Source organism: Hyla sarda, chromosome 7, assembly GCF_029499605.1.
Source record: "Hyla sarda isolate aHylSar1 chromosome 7, aHylSar1.hap1, whole genome shotgun sequence".
NCBI lineage: Eukaryota > Metazoa > Chordata > Amphibia > Anura > Hylidae > Hyla > Hyla sarda.
Window position 1 is genome coordinate 182,868,155 of NC_079195.1, and position 24,764 is coordinate 182,892,918.

The 24,764-nt window shown below is 44.9% G+C and overlaps 1 protein-coding gene across 11 annotated transcripts in view; it reads left to right on the forward strand.

The window, feature by feature from the left end:
- LOC130282806 (zinc finger protein 501-like) overlaps positions 1–24,764 on the forward strand; it is a 53,314-nt gene that overhangs the window by 20,705 nt on the left and 7,845 nt on the right. For 4 of the 11 annotated variants that reach the window (XM_056531580.1, XM_056531582.1, XM_056531585.1 and 1 more), the window contains exons 2-7: positions 9,426–9,571; positions 11,598–11,759; positions 11,848–11,956; positions 19,545–19,687; positions 21,062–21,214; positions 21,295–21,406. In XM_056531580.1, coding sequence (XP_056387555.1) covers positions 9,518–9,571; positions 11,598–11,759; positions 11,848–11,956; positions 19,545–19,687; positions 21,062–21,214; positions 21,295–21,406 — 733 coding nt within the window. In that variant the 5' untranslated portion in view covers positions 9,426–9,517. Of the gene's footprint in view, positions 1–701; positions 774–6,094; positions 6,152–9,425; positions 9,572–11,597; positions 11,760–11,847; positions 11,957–19,544; positions 19,688–21,061; positions 21,215–21,294; positions 21,407–24,764 lie in introns of those variants that run through there. The other 7 variants (XM_056531588.1, XM_056531586.1, XM_056531581.1 and 4 more) reach the window with 6 other exon arrangements.

Below are 24,764 nucleotides of genomic sequence, written 5' to 3' on the forward strand. Positions count from 1 at the left end.
AGAAGTCTATGGGCTTTAATTTGAGTTGGAATTCCGCAAGTGGAAATTCTGTCGTGTGAATACATCCTCAACCAGCTTACCGCTCAGAAAAACTGACCAAAACCCAATTTTTTTTTATATTCAGTAGAATTTTTTGTACGCGTGATGCTATGTTTACTCGGTGAAAGGTCTGGCCGGAAAATTTCCAGGCGGTTATTTTGTAGACAGCGGACTCTGGCAGAACATGCCGGAGCTAGGACCGCTCGGAAATGCACTGTCTCCATAGACAGCAGTGCAGTCCCGAGCCGATTCCACAGAAAGAACTGACGTGTCAATTTTCATGGCAGGTGTTTCCACCGCGGAAATTAAGCTGTGTGCAGGAAATGCCTTTGGGACTCTGCAGGAATTTTAAGGTGCATTCCCACAGGGCGTATACGCAGCGTATTTGACGCTGCGCAAAATTTATGGCAGCAGCGGGAAATACACTGCGTATTCCTTGCTCACTGTACACACAGTGTGTGCAGTGAGTTTTGGAGGCGGAGCCGCACGTCACAGTCACGCCGGCACACGGCCCCGCCTCCAAAACTCACTACACGCATAGGGCAGCCGCCGGAAAGCCCTGTGTGTATAGAGAGCAAGGAATACGCAGCGTATTTCCCGCTGCTGCCACAAATTTTGCGCAGTGTCAAATACGCTGCATATACGCCCTGTGGGAACGCACCCTAAGAGTGGATTTTTCTTCCAGATCTGCTTGGAAATCTGCTGTGTGAACGTAGCCTAGAGCTCATAAAAACGTATGTATATTCAAGAGCTTTTTCGCACTTTTATTGGACATTGTAATCCCCCGAAATTGGCAGGTTTGTAAAAATGTGAACACTGGTTCAAAGCCTGTCTAGGCATGCTGAGAGTTGTAGTTTTGCAACAGCTGAAGGCAAAAAAATGTATCAAATATTTTTGGTATCGCTGCATGCGGAAATGATCCAACTATTAAAATATAATGTTAAAGGGGAACTCCGGTGGAAACAAGTAGAAAACAAATGTTTTCAAATCAACTGGTGCCTAAAAGTTAAACAGATTTGTAAATGACTTCTATTAAAAAAAATCTTAATCCTTCCAGTACTTATTAGCTACTGTATAAAACAGAGAAATTTGTGAATTTCTTTTCTGTCTGACCACAGTGGCTGACACCTCTGTCCGTCTCAGGAACTGTCCAGATTAGAATCATATCCCCATAGAAAATCTCTCCTGCTCTAGACAGTTCCTGACATGGACAGAGTCAGTATAGAGCACTGTGGTCAGACAGAAAATAAGTTAAAAAAACTAGAAGGGTTAAGATTTTTTAATAGAAGAAATTTACAAATCTGTTTAACTTTCTTGCACCAGTTGATTAGAATTTTTTTTTCCCCACCGGAGTACCTCTTTAATGTATCTACATGGTCAATGGCGTAAATGTAAAAAAAAAAAAAAAATACCAAAATATCCAGATGTATGATTTTTAATCACTTCATAAATCACAAAAAAATTAAGTACTTCAGCGTGAATTAAAGGGGTACTCCGGTGAAAACCTTTTTTCTTTTAAATCAACTGGTGGCAGAAAGTTAAACATATTTGTAAATTACTTCTAGTAAAAAATCTTAATCCTTCCTGTACTTATTAGTTGCTGAATACTACAGAGGAAATTCTTTTCTTTTTGGAATGCTCTCTGATGACATCACGAGCACAGTTCTCTCTGCTGACGTTATTATAATAACGCTTTATTTATTGTTGTCCTTAGTGGGATTTGAACCCAAGTCCCCAGCACTGCAAGGCAGCAGTGCTAACCACTGAGCCACCATGCTTCCCTTAGCATACATCTGCTATGCATCTGCTATGCATGGTTGCTAAAATGGACAGAGATGTCAGCAGAGAGCACTGTGCTCGTGATGTCATCAGTGTTCCAAAAAGAAAGATATTTCCTCTGTAGCATTCAGCAGCTAATAAGTACTGGAAGGATTAAGATTTTTTAATAGAAGTAATTTACAAATATGTTTAACTTTCTGCCACCAGTTGATTTAAAAGAAAAAGGTTTTCACCGGAGTACCCCTTTAACTTATCCCCTATCCACAGGATAACTGATTGCTGGGGGTCCGACCACTGAGACCCACCATGATCTCCATGACTGGACTCTCAGTGAGGAACGCTGGGTCCCGTCCCGGTGATTGCCCCAGTGGTCGCACCATCCGCCATCAGCTACAATAAGTTAATTTTTGCCAGAGATCTCCTTTATTTCATCAAAAAGTCCCATCAAAACAAAAATGGCACAAAAAATAAGCCCTCATACAGCCCTGTAGACAGAAAAATTAAAATGTTAGAGCAGTGTTTCCCAACCAGGGTGCCTCCAGGTGTTGCAAAACTACAACTCCCAGCATGCCTGGACAGCCAAAGGCTGTCCAGGCATGCTGGGAGTTGTAGTTTTGCAACATCTGGAGGCACCCTGTTTGGGAAACACTGTGTTAGAGGGATCAGAAGAGGACAATTTTAGGCATACCTATTTTCTTAGAAAAAGTAATTTTTTTTTAAAGTAGTAAAATTAAAGGGGTACTCCGGCGCTAAGACATCTTATCCCCTATCCAAAGGATAGGGGATAAGATGCCTGATCGCGCAGGTCCCGCCACTGGGGACCCCCGTGATCTTGCACACAGCCCCCCGTTAGAATCAGACCCTGTTAGAATCAGTCCCCGGAGTAGCTGTCACGCCCCCTCACATAGGGTTGCATTGAGGGGGCGGAGCGTGTCATCACACGGGGGGCGGGGCCGTGACGTCACAATGCTCCAGCCCCCATGATCGCCAGTAATCAGACCCAAAGCGAACGTGCTCCGGGGACTGATTCTAATGGGGTTGTGCGTGCAAGATCACGGGGGTCTCCAGCGGCGGGACCCCCGCGATCAGGCATCTTATCCCCTATCCTTTGGATAGGGGATAAGATGTCTTAGCGCCGGAGTACCCCTTTAAACAAAACCTTTATAAATTGGGTACTAGAGTAATTGTACTCACCCACAGAATAAGGTTGCGTTCACACGACGTAAATTCCACACATCTGCATGAATTCTGCATGCGCATTGGTTCGGTGCAGAATTCTGCAGATGTTAAAAAGATGCGGAATTGATGTGGAATAAGTGTGGAAATGTTCACATGGATTCCGCATCTTTTTTTCGCAGCCACCTCGCAGTGTCTGTTCCATGATGGGAGCTGTAGTAGGAGAGATGGCTCCTGCCGAGGAAGTGGGTTGCATTGCGCCGCTATCCCCGGCCGGCCATCTATATTAAAAACCATGATCCGCACCATAGAATTTAAAAAACCCCGCCGGGAGCTTTGAATACCTGGTGCCGGCCATTCAGGGCTCCCAGCTGGTTATTTGAATATGAATTTTTGACAGTAAAAAATACATCACTGGGGAGCGGTGTGGCTGATATGCTGCCCGCTACCCCGGTTAATAACTTTTGATCACATCGGGTTTCAGAAGTGAAACCCAATGCGATCAATCCTTCAGCCCCTTTACTACTACTACTACTTCCAACATGGAACAGAGAATGAGAGTAGTAGTACCCCCGGCTGCGGGGGTCTCTGTAAAAAAGGTTTTTAAAATAAACTAAACAATGATAGTTTGTGCAGATTCCGCAATAAATCCACGCAGAATTCTGTGCGAAAAATTCACACAGTGAATTCCGTGCAGATTTTCCACCGTGTAAACGCAACGTGTAATTTTAACCATAAAGCGCACTGCAAAGAAACGAAACCCCCCCCAAAAGTTGCAAAATCATTTTGTGGTTAAATAAATGATGTCATTACAAAGTACATTTGGTCCCTTATATGGCCCTGCAGGAGAAAACTTTTAAGCATTTTTTTATTTTAAAAGGCAAAGAGGAAAAAGACAAAACACAAGAAAAAGTTGTGTCTCCAAGGCCAAAACAAGGTTGCGCCGTTAAAGGGGTACTCCGGTGGAAAATATATCTTTTTTTTTAAAGAAACTGGTTCCAGGCTACTTTTTAGCAGCTGTATGCTACAGAAGAAATTCTTTTCTTTTTGAAATTGTCTTTTGCCTGGTCCAAAAATCTTTACTCTTCCAATACTTTTTAGCAGCTGTATGCTACAGAAGAATTTCTTTTCTTTTTGAAATTCTCTTTTGTCTGGTCCAAAAATCTTTACTCTTCCAGTACTTTTTAGCAGCTGTATGCTACAGAAGAAATTCTTTTCTTTTTGAAATTCTCTTTTGTCTGGTCCAAAAATCTTTACTCTTCCAGTACTTTTTAGCAGCTTTATGCTACAGAAGAAATTGGTCCACAGTGCTCTCTGCTGACACCTGATGCCCATATCAGGAACTGTCCAGAGCAGGAGAAAATCCCCATTGCAAACCTATGCTGCTCTGGACAGTTCCTGACACAGACCGAGGTGTCAGCAGAGAGCACTTTGAACAAGACAAAAAAGAAATTCAAAAAGAAAAGAATTCCCTCTGTAGCATACAGCTGCTAAAAAGAAATAGAAGGGTAAAGCTTTTTTAATATAAGTAATTTACAAATCTGTTTAACTTTCTGGCACCAGTTGATTAAAAAAAAAAAAATGTTTTCCACCAGAGTACCCCTTTAACGACGCAGGACGTATATTCACGTCCTGTGCCGGCTCCCGCGTCACTCATCAACGGCCAGGACCCGCGGCTAATACCACACATCGCCGATCGCGGTGATGTGCGGTATTAACCCTTTAGAAGGGGCGGTCAAAGCTGACCGCCGCTTCTAAAGCGAAAGTATCCCGGCTAGTCAGTCGGGCTGTTCGGGACCGCCGCAGTGAAATCGCGGTATCCCGAACAGCTTACAGGACACCGGGAGGGACCTTACCTGCCTCCTCGGTGTCTGATCGACGAATGACTGCTCCGTGCCTGAGATCCAGGCAGGAGCAGTCAAGCCAGTGATCAGCATAGGAGATCAGTGGGTGAAGAGTTATAGGTCCCTATGGGAGCTATAACACTGCAAAAAAAAAGTAAAAAAAAGTGTCAATAAAGGTCATTTAACCCCTTCCCTAATAAAAGTTTGAATCACCCCCCTTTTCCCATAAAAAAAATAAAACAGTGTAAATAAAAATAAATATAAAAATTTGTGGTATCACCGCGTGCGTAAATGTCCGAACTATAAAAATATATCATTAATTAAACCGCACGGTCAATGGCGTACGCGCAAGAAAATTCCAAAGTCCAAAAAAGCGTATTTTGGTCACTTTTTATACCATTAAAAAATGAATAAAAAGTGATCAAAAAGTCCGATCAAAACAAAAATCATACCGATAAAAACTTCAGATCACGGCGCAAAAAATGAGTCCTCATACCGCCCTGTACATGGAAAAATAAAAAAGTTATAGGGGTCAGAAGATGACATTTTTAAACGTATACATTTTCCTGCATGTAGTTATGATTTTTTCCAGAAGTGTGACAAAATCAAACCTATATAAGTAGGGTATTATTTTAACCGTATGGACCTACAGAATAAAGATAAGGTGTCATTTTTACCGAAATATCCACTGCGTAGAAACGGAAGCCCCCAAAAGTTACAAAATGGCGTTTTTTCTTCAATTTTGTCTCACAATGATTTTTTTTCCGTTTCACCGTAGATTTTTGGGCACAATGACTGATGTCATTACAAAGTAGAATTGGTGGCGCAAAAAATAAGCCATAATATGGATTTTTAGGTGCAAAATTGAAAGAGTTATGATTTTTTTTAAAGGCAAGGAGCAAAAAACGAAAATGCAAAAACGGAAAAACCCAGAGTCCTTAAGGGGTTAAAGAAATGTTCTAACTAACGTCAACTAATGCAATGAATATTCACAAAGATACCTAACCATAGGAAAGCTCCTAAGCATATAAGTACAAATATATTTGTATAGGATACTTAACATAAAGAACATAAGGAGAGTCGTACAGAATGGATCTTCCTCCTATTTATAGTGTCACCCGCCCACCCCTCTAAGCATAGACAGGTGCCGGGGGGGTCGGGGGGTATAGACACATGCTTTGCACACAGACACACACGCCCATACAGTTTGCCATTGAGTTTGGATATATACCTTGTATGTGCCACATGTAATCCAGGTCAGGATATCTACTATAGGAAAGATCTCTTTCAGCTTCCGCAGCCATGGACCTCAGGTAGAGTTGCCACCTTTCTTGCAAAAAAAAAAAAATACCGGCCATGTTTATTTGTATAATTAATTATATATGCGTAACTTCACAGGATACATATATGCGGGGGAAGTTTTGTCCTATTCTGACTTTCAGCAAATTCGATTCGTCACAAACTTCTCGGCTCGGCAGTTGATGACTTTTCCTGCATTAATTAGTTCAGCTTTCCGGTGTTCTCGTGGGCTGGAAAAAGGTGGATACAGTCCTAGGACACTCTTTCCTAGGACTGTATCCACCTTTTCCAGCCCACCGGAGCACCGGAAAGCTGAACTAATTTATGCAGGAAAAGTCAGCAACCGCCGAGCCGTGAAGTTCGTGACGAATCGAATTTACTGTAAGTTCGCTCATCTCTAATTCTGACCCCTATAATTTTATTATTTCTCCTTATACGGGCCTGTGTGAGGGCTCATTTTTTCCACCCCGATCTGTAGTTTTTAACAGTATAGTTTTCGTTTTGATGTGACTTTTTGATCACTTTTTTTTTTATTTAAATCTGGGAGTTGCAGTTAGTTACTAACTACAACACCCAGCATGCCCTGATACAGCCTGTGGCTCAGCAGCTGCCCCAAACAAAAACTACAACTCCCAGCATGTTGGACTATATAGTAGTATATGTCAATGTTTCCCAACCGGCGGTGCCTCCAGCTGTTGCAAAACTACAACTCCCAGCATGTTGGACTATATAGTAGTATATGTCGATGTTTCCCAACCGGCGGTGCCTCCAGCTGTTGCAAAACTACAACTCCCAGCATGTTGGACTATATAGTAGTATATGTCAATGTTTCCCAACCGGCGGTGCCTCCAGCTGTTGCAAAACTACAACTCCCAGCATGTTGGACTATATAGTAGTAAATGTCAATGTTTCCCAACCGGCGGTGCCTCCAGCTGTTGCAAAACTACAACTCCCAGCATGCCCGGACAGCCGTTGGCTGTCCGGGCATGCTGGGAGTTGTAGTTTTGTATCAGCTGGAGGCGCTCTGTTTGGGAAACACTGGTATAGTATATAGTGCAACATTCCGGGAGTATAAGTGCATTGACGGTATTTTTAATATAAAAATACAGGCAGGGTGGCCAAAATACCGTCTGTGACGGTAAAATACCGGCCAGGTGACAACCCTAACCTCAGGTAAGTCGCATGTTTCAGGGGAGATAAAGAAAAATTCAATCTAAAACAGAGCTTTTTCGGTAACTTCTGAGTGTAGTTAAAATGACTGTAAATTTGGAGGAGGGGGAGAGAAAACAGCTTTTTTTTGTCCTTGTCTTGTACTTTCACTTTACAGAGTCTACAAAAAATATTGACATAGTTTTTAATAGTTACAAATTAAGATCACATTTCTCATTAAGGTTACTCACAACTTTGGGTCACTTATGAGCCATAGTAACATCAGTGCATGATTGTTCATGGTTCCCTATGGGGAAAAAGTTGCAGGCAAAACCCTCAGGCCATTGCAGTTTATATAACAAAGTTGCGGAAGATTTATCACTGTGTGTGTATAAGGGTACATTCCCACCTGGCGTATTTGCTGCGTATTTGCTGCTGCGTATTTTATTTTCCCATTGAAGTCAATGGGTAGGAAAATATGCAGCAGCAAATAGGCAGCAAATATGCAGCAAAATACGCAGCAAATATGCAGCAAAACACGCCACGTGGGAATGCACCCTAAGGGTAGGTTCCCATACGGCGTATTTTGCTGCGTATTTGCTGCGTATTTGGTGCTGCGTATTTTCCTACCCATTGACTTCAACAGGGAAAATAAAATATGCAGCAGCAAATACGCAGCAAATATGCAGCAAAATACGCCACGTGGGAATGCACCCTAAGGGTAGGTTCCCACACGGCGTATTTTGCTGCGTATTTGGTGCTGCGTATTTTCCTACCCATTGACTTCAACAGGGAAAATAAAATACGCAGCAGCAAATACGCAGCAAATACGCCGTGTGGGAACGTACCCTTAGGGTGCATTTGCACGGGTGTATTTGTCAGCGGATCCGCAGCTGCGGATACGCTGACAAAGGCCCCTAAAGTGCTGCCCTCCGCCGCTACCAGTAGACACACTGCGATGTGCGAGTTACCCTGCAGTGTACTCGCACACATTGCGGCCGCTCTCTGTGTAGCTCAGGGAGCCGGGGGAGCGGCCGCGATGTGCGGGATGTGCGGATACACTGCGACTCACACTTCACAGTGTGTCTGCTGGTAGCGGCGGATTGCCGCTATTAGCAGGCACAAAGAGGGCAGCACTTTAGGGGCCTTTGTCAGCGGATCCGCAGCTGCGGATCCGCTGACAAATACGCCCGTGTGAATGCACCCTTAGGGTGTGTTCACACGTGCCTATTTTTGCTGCAGATCTGCAGCAGATTTGCTGCTGCAGATTTTGCTGCCCATTGACTTTAATGGGCAGCAATGGGCAGCAAAATCTGCTAAAGCAAACCTGCAGCAGATCTGCAGCAGAAAATATGCACGTGTGAATGCACCCTTAAACTAACTTACCAGACTCAAGTTATGTGCACATGCCAAGTTGCGTGTGATAAATTTGGCGCACGTGGGGGATTTTTGCTTCTGTGAAGTTGTAAGCAAGTTTTGTAAGTGAAAAGACTGCTGGCATTGGCTTGCGATACTGAGCAGCCCCAGCCTGGGGCGAATGTCCACACGGAAATTTTTTTGGGCGGAATCTGCTCGGAAATGCATTACCATCTATGGAGACGGCGCATTTTCAAGCGGCCACAGCTTTTGCATAATATCCGCCTGTGATTTCTGGGTGACTATTTTGAAAAATTTAAGCCATGTGAACATAGCCTAAGATGGTATTAGTACCCAAATATTCTTACCACTACTCAGCAAAGTGGCAGAAACAAATTCAGCCTAAGGCCATGTTCAGACAGCTGAATGTCCGCAAAGAATAAAGCAGAAAAATTCTGCACTTACATTTCGCAAATTTTATTGCACATTAACTTCAATAGGGATTCCACTGTCCCATTCACACAGTGGAATTTCCACGGTGGAATGTCCACATTCTGGATTACGCAAAATTATAGTACATGTCTTAGTTTTTGTGAAATTCCGTTCAGAGACGAATGGGACTCTGAATTTGAGTGGAATCTGTGTTTTAAAGGGACAGGGATTCTGCTCAAATTCCACAAAACTGTAAAAAATCCGCAGTCAACTTTTCCGGGGGGAATTTGAGCAGAATAGCAGAAACTCTGCAGTGTGGACATAGTTACAATATTTTACCTTCAATTTTAGGTTGAGGTCCAGTGACTGAATTCTACAAAGACAATGCATCCCCTGTGTACCTGATCATCTGGAATTCAATGTGAAGGAGCGTAAGTCAAGAGATGGAAAATGTTTTAATTCTCTTCATTGAACTCAGATGTCTACTTACTGGAAATGTAAGTAAAAAAAATGAAACATCCCAATGGGTAAATGGGGTCCCTTGGACTCTCTCTTTTCAAAAGCTTCAAAACCTTTAGGCTAGGTTCAGACTACGGAATTTCCTCCTGCAATTTTGCTTTGAAATTGTGGGCGGAAATTCCGCTTTCTAAAATGTATAGTGTAGTGCATGATTTTCCGTTCACAAATTCACACTTCGGAATTTGTGAAGCGGAATATGTGAACGGACACTCCGCTTGGAAATTTCCGCCTGAAGAAAGGCGGTGCTCTTTCTTCAGGCGGAAATCCGCGCGGAACACATTGCAGTCTATTGGAGACTGCAGTGTCCGCGCGGTCCTAGCGCCTGATTCAGCTGGCGCTGGCCGCACTCGGAATCTCTGGGCGTAAATTTTCTGCCCGGAGATTACGTAGTCTGAACCTAGCCTTAATCACCTCTCTGATCCTACAATGATTCCGTGCAGATGTTCTGGTGGACACCCTGGTCTTTCTTACCAGCATTTTATCGCCAGCACAACTCCCGATAAAGTCTATGGGAGTTACTATTGCATGACCTCCCTGCTTCTGGCTCTGAAGTCTAACCACTTACTTATACTTGCTGGGCTGAGTTCTCTCGTGCCCAGGCCAGAGAACTCCGGTAGGAAGAATAGAACATTCTTCCTCAGTGCAAACGGGAACTGAAGCTGTATAGGCCCAGCTCAAGAGCAGAACTTGTGCCACAAGCTGGTGCACCTTTTGTTCTTAAGGAGGCTACCCATAGAGATTAGGGACTACTATATGTTAAATTATACAATGTTCACTGTATGGCGCTTGGCGGTAAGTGGCGATGCACAGCGAATCAGCCATCAAATCTGATACTCATTTGGTGGCTGTCATAGCAAAACCCCAGAAGCGGACCTTGGTGGTTTAGCTCATCTCTAATCCCAAGTAAAATGTCCAACATGATATTTTTAGTATTAAAGGGCATCTCCAGCCTCTGCAAAAATATAATGGTTTTATAAGATGAATTAATCCTATACTAACACTGTTTTTATCAACATCCAGCTGGATGTTTTTAGGGAGTAAATTTGTCAGTCAGCACAAAGTTCATTCCTTGTCATTTAGCACTGTCAAAGTAAGGCCAGGTTCAAGCCCCCGAAAATGTGCCAACATTCAGGACCGCTCGGAAATGTGCTGTCTTATAGATGGGGCATTTCCGAGCAGAATCCGCAGAAAGAATAGACAAGCCGGAGTTCCCCCATGTGCACAGTGCAGCAGAATCCCATTAAAATCAATTGGACTTTGCTGCAGTGGAATGCCTGTGCGGAATATTCTAGCTGAATTCCGCACAGACATTTCGCCATGTGAACATACCCTAAGCCACCCTGATGATATCTCAAGTCCATATTATTGAAGACTGTATTTGAGATGGAAAATCTATGGGACATCTCATTTTTTTTGGCATCTCCAATTCTTATCAAGTCCAGTTTTTTCACATAAACCTAAATATTTGCTTAAACGGTAACTCTCATTAAAACAAATTGCTATTGCACTCCTTATGGTAAATAAAAAATATTTCTAATGTACTTTGTTAAAAAAAAATGAAGTTCTCTATGTTTTATTTGTGCTTAAAAAAGCTCAAGAGCACATTCCCCCCCCCCCCCCATCTTATACACAGACTTGGGACCAAAGTCCAAACACGGAAAGTGCAGCCTGGAGTGCTGAGGGGGGTGTGTCCAGCCTCATCCAATGATAGCTCCTCTCACACTTAACTGACATATGCTGTTGTTGGACCCCCCCTCAGCACTCCAGGCTGCACTTCCTGTGTTTGGACCTCAGTCCTAAGTCTGTGTATGAGATGGGGAAAATGTGCTCTTGAGCTTTTTTAAGCACAAATAAAATATAGAAAACTTCATTTTTTTTTTAAACAAAGTATAATAGAAATATTTTTTATTTACCATAAGGAGTGCAATAGCAAAAATTTGTTTTAATGAGAGTGCCCATTTAACCTTATCTTACCCAATTTACATGTAGTTTTGTAATATATAGGATTACATTCTTATGAAGAAGTTTGGAGGCTGTTTAGGAAGGAGCAGTCAACAGATGCCATGTGGGGCTCATACTGCCACTCCATCATTAAAACAACACAGATGGATCAGTCAGCGGATCCTAGACGTCGCCAACAAGATCACCCAGCTGTTGACTGGAGAGGTGAGCACTGCCGGGAATCAGGAGAAATAATTTGGCACTAATACCAAGGGAGGAGTCTTGATGATATATGTATCATTGTGTGTATCAGGTTCCTATAAGATATGAGGACATCATGATCTGTTTCACAACAGAGGAGTGGAAATATGTAGAAAAACATAAAGATCTGTACAAGGACATCATGATGGGCAACCAAGTAGGTATGTTCTATAGAAAAGGCAGCCAGTTAGTGCTTAGCCTGTGGCTGATCCCCTCTGACTTCTCAGGCAAAGGCTATGCACGGATCATATATACACATATTGACAAAAAGAAATAATGAATAAGTTGTTGGAATCAAATTAAACTTTATATGTGTGAATGAGATAATAATGAATGTAAGTAATTCCATTATTAGATTGAAAGGATATGTTTATTGGGAAAAGCTATACAATTAAAAAGAAGGATCTAGTACCATGTTGGTCCACAACTTGTCTGGACAGGGCTGGTGCAAGGATTTTTGCCACCCTAGACGAAAGGATTTTTGCCACCCCTTGACACGCCTTATCTTACTACTGGGGTGACACACTGTAACAAACCTCCTCCTCATGTAATCTATTACTGGGGTGACACACTGTAACAAACCTCCTCCTCATGTAATCTCCTTACTACTGGGGTGACACACTGTATCAAACCTCCTCCTCATGTAATCTCCTTACTACTGGGGTGACACACTGTATCAAACCTCCTCCTCATGTAATCACTTTACTACTGGGGTTATGGTTCGGGGCGGATGTATGGAGGCACATGCAATGTCAGGATGCTGGATGGACCTGACCTGCCTGTATTTTCGGAGGTGGCACTGGGCTCCTCCAGCAGGCAGAGGAATGCTTTTTTTTATGGTAACGGGGGAAGGGGAGTGTGACTGTGGGGTGCTTCGGATGCTGGCTACTAACTTTCTTGCAGTGGGAAGAGTGGCTCCCCCATCAAGAGGGCACTCTAGGCAGCTGCCTATTTTGCCTATAGGCAGAACTAGCCCTGAGCCTGAATACAAGATGACACTCATTTGCCAAAAAATCTGGCCACCGTGCAGGCCAAGCAAGTGTTGCAGTCTGGTTAAGACGTTCCTGGGAAACCCTTGCTGTGTAGGCGAGCATTTGTCACGATTCGGCTGGCAGGAGGTGGATCCTCTGTGCCAGAGAGGGATTGGCGTGGACCGTGCTAGTGGACCGGTTCTAAGTTACTACTGGTATTCACCAGAGCCCGCCGCAAAGCGGGATGGTCTTGCAGCGGCGGTAGTAACCAGGTCGTATCCACTAGCAACGGCTCAACCTCTCTGACTGCTGAAGATAGGCGCGGTACAAGGGAGTAGACAAGAGCAAGGTCGGACGTAGCAGAAGGTCGGGGCAGGCAGCAAGGATCGTAGTCAGGGGCAACGGCAGGAGGTCTGGAACACAGGCTAGGAACACACAAGGAAACGCTTTCACTGGCACGATGGCAACAAGATCCGGCGAGGGAGTGCAGGGGAAGTGAGGTATACATAGGGAGTGCACAGGTGAACACACTAATTAGACCAACTGCGCCAATCAGTGGCGCAGTGGCCCTTTAAATCGCAGAGACCCGGCGCGCGCGCGCCCTAGGGAGCGGGGCCGCGCGCGCCGGGACAGGACCGACGGAGAGCGAGTCAGGTACGGGAGCCGGGGTGCGCATCGCGAGCGGGCGCCACCCGCATCGCGAATCGCATCCCGGCTGGGGGCGGTATCGCAGCGCACCCGGTCAGTAGATCTGACCGGGGCGCTGCAGTAGCGAGGATGTTGCGAGCGCTCCGGGGAGGAGCGGGGACCCGGAGCGCTCGGCGTAACAGTACCCCCCCTTGGGTCTCCCCCTCTTCTTGGAGCCTGAGAACCTGAGGACCAGACTTTTGTCTAGGATGTTGTCCTCAGGTTCCCAGGATCTCTCTTCAGGACCACAGCCCTCCCAATCAACCAAAAAAATTTTTTTCCCTCTGACCGTCTTGGAGGCCAGTATCTCCTTCACGGAGAAGATGTCAGAAGAACCGGAAACAGGAGTGGGAGAAACAAGTTTGGGAGAGAAACGGTTGATGATGAGTGGTTTAAGGAGAGAGACATGAAAGGCATTGGGAATACGAAGAGAAGGAGGAAGAAGAAGTTTGTAAGAGACAGGATTCATTTGGCACAAGATTTTGAAAGGACCCAGATAGCGTGGTCCCAGTTTGTAACTGGGGACACGGAAGCGGACATATTTAGCGGAGAGCCATACCTTGTCTCCGGGAGCAAAAATGGGGGAAGCTCTTCTTTTCTTATCGGCAAACTTTTTCATGCGAGATGAAGCCTGTAAAAGAGAATTTTGGGTCTCTTTCCATATGGTGGAAAGATCACGAGTCACTTCATCCACAGCGGGCAAACCAGAGGGCAAGGGAGTAGGGAGGGGGGGAAGAGGGTGACGGCCGTACACCACGAAAAATGGGGATTTAGCAGAAGATTCAGAGACTCTGAAGTTGTACGAGAATTCGGCCCATGGTAGAAGATCTGCCCAGTCATCCTGGCGGGAGGAAACAAAATGCCGTAAATAGTCACCCAGGACCTGGTTAATTCTTTCTACTTGCCCATTGGATTGAGGATGATAAGCAGAAGAGAAGTTTAATTTAATCTTGAGTTGTTTACAGAGAGCCCTCCAGAATTTTGACACGAATTGGACGCCTCTATCCGAGACGATCTGCGTGGGCAAACCGTGAAGACGAAAAATGTGTACAAAAAATTGTTTTGCTAACTGAGGCGCTGAAGGAAGACCAGGAAGAGGAATAAAATGTGCCATCTTGGAAAATCGATCAACGACCACCCAAACAACAGTGTTGCCACGGTATGGGGGTAAGTCTGTAATAAAGTCCATACCAATCAGAGACCAAGGCTGTTCGGGAACAGGCAGAGGATGAAGGAGACCAGCAGGCTTCTGGCGAGGAGTCTTATCCCGGGCACAGACAGTACAGGCCCGCACAAAATCAACAACATCCGTCTCCAGAGTCGGCCACCAATAGAAACGAGAGATGAGTTGCAAGGACTTTTTGATGCCCGCATGGCCTGCGAGGTGGGAGGAGTGACCCCATTTGAGAATCCCGAGACGTTGGCGTGGAGAAACGAAGGTCTTCCCTGGAGGAGTTTGCCTGATGGAGGCTGGAGAAGTGGAGATCAGACAGTCAGGAGGAATGATGTGTTGCGGAGAGACCTCTACTTCCGAGGCATCCGAGGAACGAGAGAGAGCATCGGCCCTAATGTTCTTGTCGGCAGGGCGAAAATGAATTTCAAAGTTAAAACGGGCAAAGAACAACGACCACCTGGCCTGGCGAGGATTCAGCCGTTGGGCAGACTGGAGATAGGAGAGATTCTTGTGATCGGTGTAAATGATAACTGGAAATTTTGATCCCTCCAGCAGATGCCTCCATTCCTCAAGTGCCAATTTAATGGCCAGTAGTTCTCGATCCCCGATGGAGTAGTTCCTCTCCGCCGGAGAGAAGGTCCTAGAAAAAAAACCCACAAGTAACAGCATGCCCGGAAGAATTTTTTTGTAGAAGGACCGCTCCAGCTCCCACTGAGGAGGCATCAACCTCCAATAGGAAGGGTTTAGATGGGTCAGGTCTGGAGAGCACGGGAGCAGAAGAAAAGGCAGACTTGAGCCGTTTAAATGCGTCTTCCGCTTGGGGAGACCAGGACTTAGGATTGGCATTCTTCTTGGTTAAAGCCACGATAGGAGCCACAATAGTGGAAAAATGTGGAATAAATTGTCTGTAATAATTGGCGAACCCCAAAAAACGTTGGATAGCACGGAGTCCGGAGGGGCGTGGCCAATCTAAGACGGCAGAGAGTTTATCTGGGTCCATTTGTAGTCCCTGGCCAGAGACCAAGTATCCTAGGAAAGGAAGAGATTGACATTCAAACAGACATTTCTCCATTTTGGCATAAAGTTGATTGTCTCGAAGTCTCTGAAGAACCATGCGGACATGCTGGCGATGTTCTTCTAAGTTGGCAGAAAAAATCAGAATATCGTCCAGATACACAACAACACAGGAATATAAGAGATCACGAAAAATTTCATTAACAAAGTCTTGGAAGACGGCAGGGGCGTTGCACAGGCCAAAGGGCATGACTAGATACTCAAAGTGTCCATCTCTGGTGTTAAATGCAGTTTTCCATTCGTCCCCCTCCCTGATGCGGATGAGATTATAAGCACCTCTTAAGTCCAGTTTGGTAAAGATGTGGGCACCTTGAAGGCGATCAAAGAGTTCTGAGATAAGAGGTAGGGGGTAGCGGTTCTTTACCGTGATTTTATTAAGTCCGCGGTAATCAATGCAAGGACGTAGGGAGCCATCTTTTTTGGACACAAAGAAAAATCCAGCTCCGGCAGGAGAGGAGGATTTGCGGATAAACCCCTTTTTTAAATTTTCCTGGATGTATTCAGACATAGCAAGAGTCTCTGGGGCGGACAGAGGATAAATTCTGCCCCGGGGTGGAGTAGTGCCCGGGAGGAGGTCAATAGGACAGTCATAAGGCCTGTGAGGAGGTAAAGTCTCAGCTTGTTTTTTGCAAAATACGTCAGCATAGTCCATATAAGCCTTAGGGAGACCGGTTACAGGGGGACCCACAGGGTCACGGCAGGGAGTACTGGGAACCGGGTTAAGACAGTCCTTGAAACAAGAAGTACCCCAGCTCTTGATCTCTCCTGTGGACCAATCAAGGGTTGGGGAATGGCGTTGAAGCCACGGTAGTCCAAGGAGAATTTCGGAAGTGCAATTGGAGAGGACCAAAAACTCAATCTTTTCGTGATGAGGTCCGATACACATTAGGAGGGGCTCCGTGCGGTAACGCACGGTACAGTCCAATCTTTCATTGTTAACACAATTGATGTAGAGGGGTCTGGCGAGACTGGTCACCGGGATGTTGAACCTGTTGATGAGAGAGGCCAAAATAAAATTTCCTGCAGATCCGGAATCCAAGAAGGCCATAGTAGAGAAGGAGAAGGTAGAGGCAGATATCCGCACAGGCACAGTAAGGCGTGGAGAAGCAGAGTTGACATCAAGAACTGTCTCACCTTTGTGCGGAGTCAGCATACGTCTTTCCAGGCGGGGAGGATGGATAGGACAATCCTTCAGGAAGTGTTCGGTACCGGCACAGTACAGGCAAAGATTCTCCATGCGGCGTCGTGTCCTCTCTTGAGGTGTCAAGCGAGACCGGTCAACTTGCATAGCCTCCACGGCGGGAGGCACAGGAACGGATTGCAGAGGACCAGAGGAGAGAGGAGCCGGGGAGAAAAAACGCCTCGTGCGAACAAAGTCCATATCCTGGCGGAGCTCCTGACGCCTTTCGGAAAAACGCATGTCAATGCGTGTGGCTAGATGAATGAGTTCATGCAGGTTAGCAGGAATTTCTCGTGCGGCCAGAACATCTTTAATGTTGCTGGATAGGCCTTTTTTAAAGGTCGCGCAGAGGGCCTCATTATTCCAGGATAATTCGGAAGCAAGAGTACGGAATTGGATGGCGTACTCGCCAACGGAAGAATTACCCTGGACCAGGTTCAGCAGGGCAGTCTCAGCAGAAGAGGCTCGGGCAGGTTCCTCAAAGACACTTCGAATTTCCGAGAAGAAGGAGTGTACAGAGGCAGTGACGGGGTCATTGCGGTCCCAGAGCGGTGTGGCCCATGACAGAGCTTTCCCAGACAGAAGGCTGACTACGAAAGCCACCTTAGACCTTTCAGTAGGAAACTGGTCCGACATCATCTCCAAGTGCAGGGAACATTGCGAAAGAAAGCCACGGCAAAACTTAGAGTCCCCATCAAATTTATCCGGCAAGGATAGTCGTAGGCCGGAAGCGGCCACTCGCTGCGGAGGAGGTGCAGGAGCTGGCGGAGGAGATGATTGCTGGAGCTGTGGTAGTAGCTGCTGTAGCATCACGGTCAGTTGAGACAGCTGGTGGCCTTGTTGCGCTATCTGTTGCGACTGCTGGGCGACCACCGTGGTGAGGTCGGCGACAACTGGCAGTGGAACTTCAGCGGGATCCATGGCCGGATCTACTGTCACGATTCGGCTGGCAGGAGGTGGATCCTCTGTGCCAGAGAGGGATTGGCGTGGACCGTGCTAGTGGACCGGTTCTAAGTTACTACTGGTATTCACCAGAGCCCGCCGCAAAGCGGGATGGTCTTGCAGCGGCGGTAGTAACCAGGTCGTATCCACTAGCAACGGCTCAACCTCTCTGACTGCTGAAGATAGGCGCGGTACAAGGGAGTAGACAAGAGCAAGGTCGGACGTAGCAGAAGGTCGGGGCAGGCAGCAAGGATCGTAGTCAGGGGCAACGGCAGGAGGTCTGGAACACAGGCTAGGAACACACAAGGAAACGCTTTCACTGGCACGATGGCAACAAGATCCGGCGAGGGAGTGCAGGGGAAGTGAGGTATACATAGGGAGTGCACAGGTGAACACACTAATTAGACCAACAGTGGCCCTTTAAATCGCAGAGACCCGGCGCGCGCGCGCGCCCTAGGGAGCGGGGCCGCGCGCGCCGGGACAGGACCGACGGAGAGCGAGTCAGGTACGGGAGCCGGGGTGCGCATCGCGAGCGGGCGCCACCCGCATCGCGAATCGCATCCCGGCTGGTGGCGGTATCGCAGCGCACCCAGTCAGTAGATCTGACCGGGGCGCTGCAGTAGCGAGGATGTTGCGAGCGCTCCGGGGAGGAGCGGGGACCCGGAGCGCTCGGCGTAACAGCATTATTCTGCTAAAATGCCAATTGGGAGCCATGAGAGGCAACACATGTGGCCACATGATGTCCTGCATGGATTGCTAATCTGTCAGTGTCCCTCGTATTACTAGTAGGGGTGACCGACTGTAGTATGCGATGGCTCCCCAGATCAGTACATTGCTCCTAAGTTAAAGGCAGGATTGAAGTGCTTGCCACAAGGTTTATACTCAAACATCACCATTGTTGGATTCCAAACAGGACTTAGATTTGTTGTTAAGACAATATGGATCCAAGTCTGTAGTAGTTCAGGTTTCTCCTTTACAACACCACTGTAAATGAAGGCACTGACTGTCTATCAATGGCAGGACACTAAATGGGTGCCGTGAAACTAAATTTCCTTCTGCTTAATGCCTGAAAATTGTCAGGGCAAAAACAGGAGCTGCAATAAAGATGCCACCTGTTTTTGGATGGTTTACAAGGAAACTGTGGGAGCTGCTCATGGTTGTCAGCGCATCAAATGATCCTCTTCACTTATGGTCTGTCTGGGCTATCTGGAGCCTGTTCATCATATGTATGTGGGTGTGTGTCCTCATGTAACCACAGCTCCCAACACCTCCTAACATCTTCGTCAGAACGACCAAGATGGCGGGCAATATGTCAAAATTACCATAATGCTTCTTTCAGACTAATTATGATTTCTAAGTCTGTCAACTGGGCATAATGTCTTCAAGTGCATTGTAGAGGCATGTCTAACAGTCAATGATCTCCCACTATGAGATACACTACCCAAAGGTAGCCTCTGAGAGCCTTATTATAGTGGAGTGTGGGAAGCACTTTTATGCCCTCTTGTGGCAAGATCAAATCACATCTGTAATCATTTAGCAATCTGACATTTCTATCTTATTGCATTATCTTTTTTGTCAATGAGTGTTCCATAATTATTTGTATTGGAAATAATCCCTTTAGAGGTAGAAGCATGGTGTTAATATGAAATCGGAGTAATCAAAGTGAAAATAAAGCGATTATAAAGGGCCACAGTGAAACTTAATATACTTATTCTTTTTAGTGGGAGATCATAATATTAATAGCATTGAACATACTTTATCGGAGAAGATTGGTGACTCCCAGCCTGTGGACATAGATGGGGATAATGTAAGACAGAAAATATTGCATCTAACAGAAGAGGTTATTCACCTGCTGACTAAAGAGGTAAGTGGCTCTAAAAATGTTACTGTGACTCAATTCAGGCAGTCAGGATGATGATGGTGAGGAAGGTAAGAATGCTGTCTGATATAGAATCATAAGGATTTATGACTGCTTGAACCAGAGAACCATGAAGGATACCAAGAGTGATGAGTGGTTGTAAGAGTGAGACAGCCATTCTGTTCTTGTTTCAATCTCTGTGACATTAGAAAAGTTTTTCGCAATGACAGGGACATTTTAACCCCCTAGAAGACATGTGATGTACATGCATGGTGCTGCTGCCAAGGTCTTGGTGCACAGCGATGTACATGTATGGCGCACTGTTCAGTAAGTGTATGAAGAGAACGCAGGAGCTGTGCTCGCTTCATACACAACAAGTAATGGCTGCCCCGACAACAGCAACATAATCTCTCTTCTGAAAAAAAAAACTAAACAAAGTAGCTATTCAAATGGTCAGTTACCGCCTTATCCCCATCAGTAGGTATTTTCCCCTTTCCTAATTTTTGTGATTTAACAGTCTTTCTTCTTCCTGTTACTAATATATATGTATGTGTGTGTTATCATTCATAACAGATTTGCTCACTTCTTCCTCTTTAAACCTTTAGCAGTATTAAAGGGGTTCTCTGGCCCAAAGACATCTTATCGCAGCGGTCCCGCTGCCGGGGACCCCCGCTATCCCGCATGCAGCATCCAACTCTGGGAACTGAACGCAGCGCTGCAGTCATCGGTGTCTGCCGGGTCATCGACTAACGGGGCCAGGAGGATCGTGATGTCACTACTCCGGCCCCGGCGTGTGATCGTCACGCCCGCCCCCCCCGCAATTGCTAGGGAGTCTCCTCCCTTAGACTTGCATTGCGGGGGCGGGGCGTGACGTCACACGGGGGCGGAGTAGTGACATCACGATACTCTGGCCCCGTAGTCGTGACCCGGCAGACACCGATGCTGCAGCGCTGCGTTCAGTTCCCAGAGGTGGGAGCTGCATGCGAGATAGCGGGGGTCCCCCGCGATCAGACATCTTATCCCCTATCCTTTTAATAATCAGTTTTCCTGTCTTATTTTATTTACCTGTAGACATATGTAATAAATAAATAAAATTTGCCACAGTGCTTTTTTAAAGAGGTTGTCCAGTATTAGAAAAACCCTGCTTCTTTTTTTTGCGAAAACAGCACTACTCTTGTATACAGGTCATGTGTAGTACTGCAGACCAGTCCTATTCATTTCAATGGAGCCAAGCTGCAGTACTACGTTTTTGTAATCCTGGACAACCCCTTTAATTCCCTAAGCGGGGTCTGGAAAGTTGAGCTTGGGGACCTACATGTTTTGTACAAATGACTGATGTCCTGGACTGACAAACAATTAAGGTCTCTTTTTTTTGTATAGAAATACATACTAATATGGAGCCTTCCTAATCACACCACTCCCAGTAGCAGTGCTAATATTACAGGTTCATCCCCATTGCTGGTACATGAGAGGAACAAAGATGAGAGGACCCTAGAACTCGTCCACAAGATAATTATTTTGCTGACTGGAAAGGTGAGCCCTGCAGAGAATGCTGGGACATTATAGAGTAACATAAAAGGAGATGTCTTGATGACTATATCATTGCGTCATAGGTTCCTATAAGATATAAGGACATCACAATCTGTTTTTCCATGGAAGAATGGGAGTATGTTAAAAGACACAAGGATGTCTACAAGGATATCATGATGGACAATGAAAGAGATGGTATGTGATTAGAGTGTTCGTGTATAGTCCTCGTTATTATGGGAAGATGGTCAATTCATTAAAGGGTACCTCTCATCAAATAAACTTTTGATATATTTTAGATTAATGAATGTTGAATAACTTTCCAATAGCATGTTAATGAAAAATATGCTTCTTTCTATTGTATTTTTCCCGATCAGTCCTGTCAGCAAGCATTTCTGACTCAGGCTGGAGTCCTAAACACTCAGAGCTGCCAGCCTGCTTTGTTCACAGCCAAACAGGCTGTGAACAAAGCAGGCTGGCAGCTCTGAGTGTTCTCCTTTGTGAACAAAGCAGACTGGCAGCTCGTAGTGTTTAGGACTCCAGCATGAGTCTGAAATGCTTGCTGCCAGGACTGGTAGGGAGACCCCTAGTGGTAATTTCTTCAAAGTGGAAAATTAAACCAATTACCATTCTCAGCGGGGAATATGAATGATGTGACTTCTATTCACATCACTGGTGGACCGGAGTATAGTGCAGAGATGTGGAGAGCAGGTGAAAGCCGCTCCTTATCTCAGAAGAATGAAGGATGATCGCATCGGGTGTCAGGAGTGACACCCGCTGTGATCTGTCCTTAATTGCAGGCGTTACTGCTCCCAACTTCTGACACCTGTTGCGATCTGTCTATTAATGCAGGTTTTATAGCTCCCAGCATGGAGCAGAGTGTGCTCCATGTTGGGAGCAGTAGTACCTGCAGTTAAGGAATTATCACAGCGGGTGTCACTCCTGACACCCGCTGTGATCCTACTGTATAATGTATAGATGCGGCCGGCTGCTCTTCCATGGTCCCCTACACTGACGTATATATATATACACAGATTAATATTTCCCGCAGAGAGTTGTGATAGGCTGGAACCAATCACAGCTCTCTGCGGAAATATGAATAGGTATATATATCCGGCAGTGCAGGGGACCATATAAGAGCGTCCGGTGTAGTGAAAAATAATTATTTTTCCGCCCGCATCTATACATTATACAGGAGGATTGCAACGGGTGTCAGAAGTGATACCTGGGGCGATCTGTCAATTAGTACAAGTACTACTTCTCCCATCATGGAACAGTGTGTTCCATGCTGGGAGTAGTAGTACTACCTAAAAAATTAAAAAAAGCGAAAAACTTTAAAAACGCACACACACTTTATTCAACACATTATTAAAATAAATTACTAAGAAAAAGTTTAACAAAATTAATTATAACAAATATATGATTTTTTACATTTTAGAAGGCCCCTTTCTAAATTTTTATTATTGTTGGCTACATTTTTAGTTCCCTGCCCCCCCACATAAATGAATCCCTGTTTAAAAATTTATAAAAATCTTGTAATAAAAAAAGATACATTTCGTTCAATACACATTTTTCCATCACTACTGTATCTTTTTTTTTTTTATGGTACCCTACGAAATTTTATTAAAATTATCTCCATCTCTTTTTTGGAACACTAAAGTCCCAAAAATAAAAAACGCCTGCATAAACGCCAAAGGTAAAACCCACATGTTGTTTTTCTTGGCGTTTTTTTTAGCTCCAATAGACTGCTATGGGAGAAAAACACCATGATTTCAGGGGAAAAAACGCCATGGGCTCAACATGCTGCGACTTTGCAAAACCACCAAGGAGATGAAAAATGCCAAAAAAGAGTGAAAAAATGGCAAAAGGATAAAAAAAAAAAAAAAAACTGAAAAACGCAACGTGGAAAGAGAGTTTTGTAATTCTCATTGATTTACAGCTAACATCTGTCCACAGCATTTTTTCAATGACGAAAAAATGCCATGGGTGGCGTTTTGGCGTTTTTATTGGAAAAACGCACACAAAAAAAACCTAATTGAATCTTAGCCTTAACTTTTTTTTTAAATCAACTGGTGCCAGAAAGCTAAACAGATTTGTAAATTAATTCTATTAAAAAATCTTAATCCTTCCTGTACTTATACAGTGGAAATTCTTTTCCGTTTGAAACACAGAGCTGTCTGCTGAATCATGAGCACAGTGCTCTCTGCTGACATCTCTGTCCATTTTAGGAACTGTCCAGGGTAAAAAGGAAATCCCCATAGCAAACATATGCTGTTCTGGACAGTTCATAAAATGGACAGAGATGTCAGCAGAGAGCACTGTGCTCATGATGTCAGCAGAGAGCTCTGTGTTTCAAAAAGAAAAGAATTTCCACTGTAGTAGTCAGCAACTAATAAGTACAGGATGGATTAACATTTTTTTAATAGAAGTAATTTACAAATCTGTTTAACTTTCTGGCACCAGTTGATAAAAAAATAAATAAATAAATAAAAGTTTTTCACCGGAGTACCCCTTTAAAGCTTCTCCTTGATGACATACAACATCTACTGAGCTGGCAGGCTCTGGGCAGTCAGGAGTAGTATCTGATGCTGTGCCTTTGCCTGGATGGTAACGTTCTGACGTGGTTGTTCCAGCTGAGCAATAGTGAAGGGTGTCTGAATAGCCGGACTGCATGAAAACAAGGGAATCCTTGCTGCTGGTGATCTGTAGACACACTTGGGGTATGTGTGAAAATGTAGTCAAGGCTAAACGTGTTTTGGGGTACAATGGCAAATATAAAATGACCCCTTCTTCAGTAGCGATAATGTTCAAATGGGTTTCTCTGGTTTAAGTTATACTTGATCTCTCATGTGAAATCCGTCACCTAATGATAGGGGTGGGTCTGAGAATGGTAGCACACCTCCTCTTAGGTAACCTGCTATGTCATACATGTTGTGCCTGGACAATATGATATATGAGATAGATTAAATAAAACAAAAATATAATAAGTACACATATAGCAAATCAACATATCAGCCAGTTTTGCAATTGCTCTGTGTTCAATGTGTTTTTCTATTACTGCCTGTTCACACTGAGCAGTTTTCAAACTCAAAACAAAAGTTTAAGGAAAGTATGAGGATATATATATCTATTATATCGGTTATTCTATGCTTAATTCATTAACGATTTTACCGTGTTGTTTTATGTTGTATTTTTTTTTTATCCCTTTCATAAGTACAACACTAATGATATAGCAAAATAATAAATATTTGGTGTAACAAAAATAAAAGTCCAACCAATAGCTTTTTTTAAGTACTATCTTATATTGCACTGCCAGGAACCACAACCTCCACCTGAACCCCAACACGTTTCACCCCACTGCTACCTCAAAGATGGGTGTCACGATGCCGGCTGGCAGGTAGTGGACCCTCTGTGCCAGAGAGGGATTGGCGTGGACCGTGCTAGTGGACCGGTTCTAAGCCACTACTGGTTTTCACCAGAGCCCGCCGCAAAGCGGGATGGTCTTGCTGCGGCGGTAGTGACCAGGTCGTATCCACTAGCAACGGCTCACCTCTCT